Genomic DNA, 11,140 nt, shown 5'->3' with positions numbered 1-11,140 from the left:
GGGGCCCAGAGCGCAGCGACAGGCGGCCTTTACCTGAGCTCCACAGTGTGGGTTGCAGAGTCCTTGCTATATGTGACAAAGGACTTCCTTGTTCACTCTTCAACAGGGCAATTTTGGTCACTCTGCATCAGAGGAAGAGCACTCTGAAGAACAGATTTGAGAGGGAAGAGGCTGGAGACATGGAGACTAAAGAGTCTATTACAAATGCTGAGGATAGAAATGATGAAAGCCTGAACCTTCAAGCACTGGTACTGGAGACTGAGAGTGTAACTTATGTAGAGGTCTAGTATTTAGATTTTTACCTGTCTAGGGTGTTTTCTAGATTTTCACCTTGCATGTGAAATATGGCATTCAGAAGAAGAACCAAATTAGATAGGTGGCAGGAATAATGAGATAACTATTGATATCCTGAATTTGAGATGGCCCATTGGCTGTTCACAAGAAAATGTCCAATTCACAAATTAAATAAATAGCTGCAATGTGATTACAAAGGGAGAAAATGGAAATAATGACTTTGAGATAATATGTTTTAGAAGCCTAAATGAGAAGGGAAGGCAGAGTTTATGTGGTAACAGAGAGAATCAAGAAGGGTATTGTTTTCCTTTTTTCAGATTTTTAAAGATGATGTGTTCATCAGGGGTCCACGAATTAGGCAAAAATAGTAGCATATGAAGGTATTTGTTAAAGAAATTGGCTTATGTGATTGTGGGGATTGGGTAGGAAAGTCCAAAATATGTATAGCAGACTTGAAACTCTCAGGCAGAAACTGAAGGAGCAGTCCATAGTGGAATTTCATCTTCTTCCTTCTTGTCTTTAGGGAAACCTGTTTTAAATCCTTTCAACTAATTGAATCAGGCTCACTCAAATTACTTGGGGTACTCTCCTTTGCATAAAGTCAACAAATTGTGGATGTTAATCACATCTACAGAATACTTTCACAGCAACACTTAGATTAGTGTTTGGTTGAATAACTAGGTACTGTGTAACCTAGCCAAGTTGATTCATGAAACTGGCCATTGCAAATGGAAAATTACTTGATCGTATACATGCTAAGAAGAAGGAAACAAAAAAGAGTAAGAAAAACTGGACATACTCAAGAGACAAAAGGAAGATAATTGATGGACAAGACCCATTCCATTACTCATTCAACAAAATATTTGACTAGCACCATATCAAGTACCAGAGGTGACAACAGGAGTGTATCAAGTGCTTACGTAAAGGGATTGACTTGTCTATCAAAGAACCTTTAGTATCTGAGCCAGGAAGAAAAATAAAGATAGCCATAGATATGGATATGTTTTGAATGCAGTAATAGAAAGATGAGGGAGCCTAAAAATGAGAGCCTTTGTATTAGTAGAGGAGGATTTGAGATCATTACCAAGAGTAGAAGATAGGGATGTTATTCTGGATGAATAATGGAGGGAAATCAGAACTTTCTTGAACTGGGGTATATGGAAGGAATGCAGGCTGTGTACATAAGGAAGTCAGGTTTTAAGGCCATGCTTTAAATTTCCTGTACGATGAAGAAAGACTGTCACAGATGCAAATGACCAATAACTATCAAAACTTTGTCCACCTCATTATCCAAGAAACACAAATAAAATAATTTTGAGGTACTATCATATAGACAAAGTAAAAAGTGTGATGGACGTCTTGTTACTAGGTCTTTCCCAAAAAATTTAGATTCGAAGTTATCCTTCATTGTTGTAATCCTAAAAATTGAAAATGATTTTGTATCCACACAGTGAATCTGTTCTAAAATTTAGGCAGTGTAATTACCCCCTACACACACACACACACACACACACACAAATCTTACAAGGAAATCAAATGCATAAAATAAATACATAAAACTGGAATTGCACTTGTTAAGAAGCATGGTAGAATGCAGGGTTGTCCCATTAAAGCCTCCTGCCCCAAGCCCCTAGAGGCAGATCACAAGAAACTTTAGTGAGGTAGCTCTGGGAGATAGATTTAAAAAAAAAAAAAAAAAAAAAGACCTTTAGTAGCTGGAGACCAGGATTTATGAGCATGACTAGTCATGCTTGTCTCTTTAGTTAGATGAACATAATTTCCAGCATATGCTTGCAACAGATCAACTAGAACAAAAATATAATTTAAATGCCACCAGATTCAAAGACTTACACAATGTACCCACAAATGATTTGCAGCTAGACTGTTTGACTAAAAAGACATTCTGAAATATAGAATGATCATCATGGGTTGATTTTCAAAGAAACTTGTCTGAGAACCTGCACATTTCTTCCCAGAAAAGTTCTATATATAATCAGAGAGCTCAGTCATGGGTGTGTCACTCATCTTCTCTAAGAGGTGAGGGGCACCTGCACCCTACCTTCGGGTGTGTACACCTTTGCTGCCCTTAAATAAATGTTTGCTTGTGCCTTGCTTCCAAAGTGCCCTGAAATTCTCTTCTGCGATGAAAGTGAAGAACTTACCAGGCTGAGTTAAAGTCCATTTCTTCTCTTTGGAGGGACGTCCTTACCCCCCACCCTCACCCCCTTCAGTGATAATTCCATGAAAAAAAAATATCTACACATTGAAGAGAGTATCTGTGGGATCCTAACAAAACCATGATAACTTTTCCAACAATAGGGTATATCTTTCCTTCTATGAACTTATTTGTATCTTCCATTTTACAAGAAAAATAGAAATGTTGCTGTTATAGTGAAAAAAAAAAAACAACCTTATTTTCAATGCCAAAATACTGTGCGCCAAAGTCTTAAGGTGTGTGTGTTTGTGCATGTGTGAGCATGTGTATATGCACCAATATATTCAGATATACTTTTTGGCCCATTCACCTATGGCCTTTGAACTTCAATCTGGTGCTTCAAACTGCTCTGTGATGCTGGGACTGGGACTCTGCAAACTACTTTCTTTGCCAGTTGTTGTTATTCCAATACAGGCCACTAGAGGGAGGTTGAAGGCAGGAGGAGGAGAACTTACTTCTAATGGTGTTGCCCACCAACAACCACTCTTCAGCCCAGGTAAGTGCAGTTGGTTCCAGGCCCTGGCTCCCTTTAACATACTCTTAGAACTACCCTTAGAGGTACTAGCTATGCCTAGAAGGTGTTCCCAAAGATCTGAGTGCCAATTTTGTGGTCCCCTTTCTCTAAAAGTCTAAATTCTGCTAACCCCAAATTCTTTGCTTTGTTTCAGGGATTGTAGCTACTTTCACATACACCTCTGTGTTACCTCAGTGGTGTGGTTTTGCACTTCATTTACACCAATGTAATCAATTCTTACATTTCTTAAATTCTCTCTGGTGAAATACTGATAACATTTTTTGGAAACAGAGGAGATGCCAGGAAACAGCCCCCCAATTTGGTATCTGAAACTAGTTCGGTAATGTAAGGACTAAGGAGTTATGAACACAGAACAATCTCTTCATGAGGGGAAAATGGATATTAGAAATCCAAAGTGTGCTGTGTCATTGTACCTAGTCATCCAAGATTGATTGTGATTGTGAGGGGACTAGATGATCTCCACTGTAACAGTGATGCTTCTGAATGCACTGGAGACCCTTCAGAAAATAACATTCTTGGGTCTCAAGTCCTAGCTCAAGTCACAGAGAATCAGAGAGCACTGATACTATTCTTGAGGACACCTACCCTTATGACCTCATCACCTCCCCAAAAAGCTCCACCTTCTAATCGGTGATTAGAATTTAACATATGAATTTTAGAGGATACAATGTTCAGGCCAGAACCTTTGGTAAATTTCTCTTGTGTATCTATCAGATACTCTGCTAGGGACTGGAAGGCAACATATAGCAAGCACTCACATGGTCCTTTTCCCTAAAAACAAACAACAACAACAAAAAAAAACTTATGTTGGCCATTAAGCAAAAGAATAAAAACTCTTGGGGCTAGGGATGTGATCAGTGGTAGAACATTTGCTTAGCATGCCCAAGGTCCTGACTTTGATCCTCACACTAAAATCAAAACAAAACAAAACCCTCAATGTAGCCATGGTGTGCTGCCTCACCTCGGAACCAGAGCAAAGGGGCCAGCTTTCTATGGACTGAGATCTCTGAAATTATAAGACCCATATAATTTTTTTCCTCTTCTAAGTTGTTTTATCAGGTATTTTGATAACAGTGATGAAAAGCTGACTAAAACAAGTGTTTATATGTGTATGGATATATTTATATATACATACATGTGTGTATGTATATATATATGTGTGTGTGTATGTGTGTGTGTGTGTGTGTGTGTGTGTGTATATATATATATATATATATATATATATATATGAATATGATAAAGCAATACATCACAAAGGTTTATAACCTGGACTGTGGAAAGAAGACTGGATTCAAATCTGGGTTCCCATGAATACTTGCCATGTGACGTCGAGCTAGGTGCTTAATCTCTTTGAACCTCAGTTTTTGACAGAAATATACTCCTAGATCACCCAAGGTTCTGAGCAGGGGTTCCTGGTCTGCAGTGGCTTTGTTCCAGCTCTGATCCCATCTGGTGGCTTTCCCTGTCCTCCAGCTTCACCCTCACTGCTGAAGGGGAAAGAGAGTGTGGAAGAGGTACAACTGCTGCTTAACAGCACTGGTCTGAAAATGGCTTCCTCAGCGATTTGGCCACACTTAACTCAGAGACTGGAAGAAGTTGCCCAATGTGAACCCAAGAATAAGGAGAGCACAGACGAGATTTATAAGGAGTAAACTGGGTAGGAAAGTTTAAAAGTAGGAAGCTATTGTCAGGGAAGTGTCTGAATTTATGTGGTAGAGATGGAATGATCCTGATGAACCTTTTGGGCTCTCACTTGAGGGTACATGGCTGAAGTTAAATGGATGTGAAGGTGACTGGAGATGAGAATAATGAAGTACCTGGGATGATAGAGGACTTGGGATGGAGAGGAACAAGTTTTCCAGGTGACATCACTGTGACCAAAATACTTGACAAATATTCTACCACTGATCTAAATCCTAGATTCATAGGATATAAATAAAACCCTAACTCAGATGTCCCTGGTTTTCACTGATCTCTGAACCCCCATCTCACTTCCCTCTCACCTCTCCCATGATGCTGCCTGGTCTGCCTTGTTCTTGAGATATTTGGCTCAGTTCTACAAGCAGCTTCATGCAGGTGAGGGATGCCTCCCATAGTGCTGCCACAAGACCACTCAGCAAATACTCACTGAAAAAAATGATGAATGAATGAATGAACTCATAATAGAAAAGCCTTCTGATATGAACCAAGTACTAGCCTGGCATTGATAATTTCTTAATAAAAAATAAATAAAAAGAACCTCACAATAGCTCTAGAAATCACTGGAACACATTTGAAAGTGCATGGCTGAATACTGATGTTAATGTTCCTATATACTAGTCTCAAAAATTTTCCTTGATTCTAAAATTCTAAAAGGCTTCTTTCATGGAGTATATTTTAATTAAAAACATGCCTCTACCTGGGTGTACTTTTTGAGAATTTTGTCAATTGTAGGCCTTAAAAATTAACATATTCTCTTTCAAAATGTAACTTGCATGCCAAGTCTTAAGGAGACAGACTCTCACTTGCACTGAGAAATTCTCATAAGGTATAAGACTAACATATTCCATTTGCATTCCTGAAGTGAATTTTGATTTGCAATTTGATCTGAATGGATAAGTATCAATTGTAATTTGAAATGTGGTGTGTATAAGGATACACCCATTTCCTGGGCCAAATGCTGATCCTCACTTTTCAGAAATTTTGAAAGATAACCCTACAGGAATCTTGGGATTATCCCAATATACATGAAATAAGAGTTGAAGAAAAGGAAGAGGTTGGGAAAGAGAAAGGAGAAATGAGCTGCCAGCAAACAGAGAAAGGTGAGATTGAAGCTTCAACTGCTAAGACAGACTCTCATAGCTCCATTCATTTAATTTATCTTTCATTTATAAATCTAGATTCACATTTTAGTAGAGACGAATAGCTTGAAGTGAACTTATTCCCTGTGAGCCTTTGCACTGACACCTTAAGTTTTGCTTAAATCAGTTCTGTTATGGCTTGTTCAATACGCATTGTTTCCACCAGGGAGCAGCAGGAAGCTGTACACATACTACCCTTTAAATTGGTCACTGAAGCCACCAAGAGAAACCTGATAATCCCAGCTTCACAAACCCAAACAGAATGGAGACAAATCGATTTATACTTGGCAGACGAGATTCAGATAATCAAAGAAATGTCTCCCAGGCAAAGTAGAAGCACATGATTTCCAGGCTTGGCCCCTGAAGAGGAGGCAAGTCATGTGATTTGAAGGCCTAGTTTTGGATGGGGGTAGCATAACCTAAATTCATTCTCAAGGAGCAGAATCACCTGATCCTGGAAATGGCTAGGCTAAAAAGAAAAGAAAAAGAAAAAAGGAAAAAGCTGATAATCAGATAATTGGATGTATTTTCTCCACATTAAAGACTAAATGCCCAAAAATTGGACTTGGAGAAAATGGAATCATTATTTCTCCTCTTTTATAGCCTTGAGGCAAAATTTCCAAGTCAAATTTATAAGGTGTACAGGGATTTGGTTGCTTGTTTTGCTTTCTTCTCTCTTGCCAGTTACCTCCTGAGAGCTGGGCACGGATCAGTGAGGTCCCTCCAGCAAGGCTGCCAGCAAGTCTGTGCCTGATTTGGTGAGTTTCAGAAAAGGTACAAGTACTTCCTCCCACCAGGGCCTCTAATGGAACGTAACACCTTAGAACTGTGCCAAGGGAAAGAGCCAAGCCACGTTTCAGTGTCTGCTGCTAAAGCGAGGAACCATCTTTTCTGCCCAAGAAGCTGTTACTGGAATCTTTAAAGTGCTGGATTTAGAGTGCTGGTCAAGAAAGATAGTCTGTATACACCCAACATTTCTAAGATATCCTTTATCTGTACAATTACACACACACACACACACACACACACACACACACTAAGAAACAGAATTAGGAGAGTCATGTTCCTAGAAGCTTTCTCTTTAAACCAGTATTTATTGCTATCTATTCTCATAAAATATACCATGGGAGATGCTGGCATAGCAAGAATTTTGCCTCAGTAGTACATAAGAAAACACGATCAAAGCAGTACGCAGATATATTCAAATAGTGACAAGGAACTACAGTGTAATTAAGCCAGTATGTAGGGTCACATCTAAAATTTAAAATGAAGGGTATTACCTCCAACAGAGGATTAATATTCAGAATATATAAACAACTCAAAACCTTAAGACTATAAAAACAAATAACCCAGTCATAAATTGGCAAAAGAACTAAACAGACACTTCTTAAAAGAAGAAATACAAATGGCCAACAAATATGTGAAAAACAATTCAAAATCCCTGGCAACCAGGGAAATACTAATCAAAACTAAACTGAGATTTCATCTTACTTGTTGGCAGGACTGCAAATTAATACAATAACTCTGGAAAGCAGTATGGATATTACTCAAAAGAATAGGAATATAAACACCATGTGATCCTGTTATACCACTCCTTGGTATTTATCCAAAAGAACTGATCAGTATATCACAGAGATATGGGCACATATATGTTTATAGTAGCACAGTTCACAATAGCCCAGTTAGGGAACCAGCCCAGATGCTCCACCAACAGATGAATGGATTTTTTTTTAATATGGTATATACACACAATGGAGTTTTACTCAACCATGAAGAAGAATGAAATTATGGCATTTGCTGGTAAATGAATGGAACTGGAGAACATCACGCTAAGTGAAATAAGCCAGCCTCAGAAAGTTAAAGATTGAATGTTTTCTCTCATATGTGGAAGCTAGAGAAAAGTAAGGGGGAAAAAATCAGGGAATACCATGAAAATAGGCAGAAGATCAGTACAGTACAGGAAAGGAGTTGAGGGGAAGGGGGGGAGGGACAGGAAAGGGAGGAATTTCGGAATGAAAATGACAAAATTACACTATGTACATATATGTCACAGTGAATTCTACCTTTATGTATATCTATAAAGCACCAACTTAAAAAAAAAAACAGTAAGTAATAGAAGGAAGACCTGTAAAGAAGAGGAAGGGGAATCAGGGAGGAGAAGAGGGGAGGGGAAGAGGGAGCACTGGGGGTTGAAATGGAGCAAATTGTATTCCATGCATGTGTGATTATGTCAGAATGAAACCCACTATTATATATAACTATAATGCATTAATGAAAACATTTTTAGAAATATTAAAATTAACTTTGAAAATCCCTCCCTGTGGGCCAGGGATGTAACTCAGTGGTAAAGCATTTGCCTACCGTAAGTGTATGAGGCCCTGAGCTCAATCTCCAGTATTGAAAAAAGAAAACCAAAATCTCCCCCTATAAGCTTGCAGGCAATCTAAGAACAGGAATATTTAGTTCCTTATTCAATTCCAGATGCTTTGAACATTTCAAATGCTCAGTTAATATTTGTTAAATGAAGAAAGCATTTTAAAAATGCACCACCACATCAGAGATCGACACACTGTCTCTTAGTGAATCCATTTTCAATGATATTTTTCTCCTTCCAGCAGTAAAACAGATGATGGTCTCTTCAGAGAGATGGAGTTGATGGCTGGGCTGTAAGAATCATGTTGTGGGCATTTTAGAAATAACCTTAGTTAGAGGGGCCAGATAGTTGCTCACCCTAGAGAAGGGCATGGGCACTGATACTGACCAAACACATGGAAAATTCCCATTTCATATGGTCTCAGGAATAGGGTTTCCAGATTTAGCAAATAAAACTACAGGGTGTTAAGTTAAATTTGAATTTCAGATCAATGAATTTATCATGGGACAAACTTATACTAAAAAAGAAAAAGTATGTCTCTGATATTCAAAACCAGCTGGGCATCCTTTATTTTAACTGGCAACCCTACCATGGGGTATACAATTTCTAAGTAGAAGGGTAAGAAGATTGCCCAACCTTTGAAATTGTGATCTCTCATTCTCCCTGGCCACAGGGGTTGTAGCCTTTAACTTCAGTGTCTGAATGCTATTGTAGGTTGATGATGACAGTGGATTCCACTGAATCCCATTAAATGAGTCATAAAAAATCTAGTATTTGGAAATGTTCCTCAAGCTCAAAGTTTTTGTTTTGTTTGCTTCTTGCTTTCCAAGAGTGTACATTACAAAAAACTGCTGTGTTTGCTTCAAAGGCTCACCTAGTGCCACTGTCAAGTCCTGATGCTTTGGATAGTCCTTGTTTCTCCCCTCCAGAGTGGGCTGGATCCAGGCTCCCAGGTGAGGGGGCAACCTCTGCATGGAACATCCTGCTTCCTGTCAACTGAGGCATTGGGCTTTTTGGTGATGGTCAGGGTTGGCTCTTTTCTCTCTGCTTGAGTACATTCAGGCTAGCATGGGCAGGGAAACTCACAAGGGAGATGGCCAGTCCAGGAGCACTGGGTGGTCATGACTTCCCCTCCTATCTGTGACACAGATCCTTCAAATTGGGCTGGAGTCATGGTTTCCACATCCTGCGGTTGGCTAGCCTACCCACCATGATTCCTTCTTGCTTGGGGATGCCCTGTGTGGGCCTCAGTAAGGAATTTCTAGGACATGGCATCTGGCTTCCCAGAGGAGGAAACAGAAGTAGAGCAACTGGTGGTTTCCAGTCTTGAAGGTCTGGGATCAAATACTATCGATAGTGCTGGGGCCACCAGCTCCTAGCTCCTGGGAACTCTGGGCATGAAGGTATTCCCATCTCTACCTCTCCTGTTCCTCCAAGGAAGGGAGGGATATTCTGGTTCATTTCTAGTTCAGGTGCCAAGCCCTAAGCTCAAAGTTCTGAGAACCACAAGTAAGAACCTTCAGTAATCATTCTTTGATCAAACAAAGGGTATGCCCCATACTTAATATAATAATTTCTTGGCAGATATCTGTGTTTAGAAAATTGAAAATAGGCTTAGAATGCCTTGTGTTTCCTACATAACTTCCAGTCAATTATCAACCTCCTCATGATAGAGTGGATCTGACGCCCAATACTGGGGGGTGGGTCAGGGCGTCACAATGGGAAACTGAAAAAAGAGGACAGGATTAAACAATGATGACATAAATTCAACCTTTCCAACATAAAAATGACTTAGAAAATGTGATCTCCAGACTTCTATTCACAAACATGCAGAGCCAGTCTTTCCTGAGAACCCATACCTAGCTGTGACCTTACAAAAGGCACAGGTCCATCTTCACCCTGAGCTCAACCCTGTCCTTCCTGGATCTGCCTTGCCTGATGCCTCAATGGACAGATATCCTAGTGCTTTGCAGGAGTGGGGGTGGAGGAGTGGCAGAGGCAGTGGCCCCAACACTATTGATAGACATTATACCAAGAACTCCAAGAAGAGAAGATTCCCATGACCTCCACAAGCCTTTGGGGAGGCTACCAGCTCCCCCTCTCTACAGCCCTACCTGGATAGTCTGAACCTCCAGGCCCCATCCTTCCCCCACCCCCCAAAAGGCTTCTGGAAGGCTCAGCACTCTGCACCCAGGCACCAATAGCACTAGGAATCAGCCAGTACACACAGATGCCTTTCCACTAGAAGATCCACAATCAAAAGACCTCAACACTTAAATCCTAAGAATCTTGTAAAGAAAATGTTCTTTTGTTACTTGTAAGCATTATCACTTTTTATTGAATTATGCTATGAATGAGTACCCTTGAATCAAATGAGACCAATTAATTTAATGAAAATAAAATGTTTACCTTTCTAGAAACTTCCATCATATTGATCGACCCTTCAGACCTTTTGCAAAACAACACCAAACCATCTTTCAGGTGGATAACTCAAGCGCTATTTCTTCCTAGAACTACCATGCTTTACCTTAAGATTTCTGAACCTTGGCACTACTGACATTTGGGATGGTAGAATTCTTTTTTCTAGCAGGCTGTCCTGTGCATTACAGGATAGTTAGCAGCATCTCTGACCTCTGCACACTAAATACTAGTAGCATATACCCTCACCCTCTAAGGTGGTAACAACCTTAAAATGGCTGGAGACATTATCGTGTGTCCCATGGGGAGCATGTGTCCCATAAAGAGCCACCAGAGGAAAAATCCATCCCCTACCCAGAACCACTACTCTGACTCATAAGACAGCTTCCCTTCTATGAACGCATTTTCCTCTGTCCTTCCCCAACACACACACACATGCACACACATACACATACACACCTATC

General features: G+C 39.9%; 1 protein-coding gene across 5 annotated transcripts in view; it reads left to right on the top strand.

Moving 5' to 3' along the window:
* Positions 1–7,636, top strand: part of Gtpbp8 (GTP binding protein 8 (putative)) — a 34,941-nt gene extending 27,305 nt beyond the window's left edge. Inside the window, exons 6-9 of one of the 5 annotated variants that reach the window (XR_007347670.1) lie at positions 107–248; positions 2,924–3,005; positions 5,722–5,845; positions 6,569–7,626. Coding sequence is in view for 3 of the 5 variants with exons in the window: in XM_048803303.1 (XP_048659260.1) it covers positions 107–248; positions 2,924–3,142 (361 nt within the window). In the remaining 2 variants the exon portion in view is untranslated. Of the gene's footprint in view, positions 1–106; positions 277–2,923; positions 4,066–5,721 lie in introns of those variants that run through there. The other 4 variants (XM_048803304.1, XR_007347671.1, XM_048803303.1 and 1 more) reach the window with 4 other exon arrangements.
* Positions 7,637–11,140: the final 3,504 nt, after the last annotated feature.

Source organism: Marmota marmota, unplaced genomic scaffold, assembly GCF_001458135.2.
Source record: "Marmota marmota marmota unplaced genomic scaffold, marMar, whole genome shotgun sequence".
In the NCBI taxonomy this organism is placed as follows: domain Eukaryota; kingdom Metazoa; phylum Chordata; class Mammalia; order Rodentia; family Sciuridae; genus Marmota; species Marmota marmota.
Note: the sequence above shows the minus strand (reverse complement) of the source record. Positions and strands in the feature narration are given on the sequence as shown.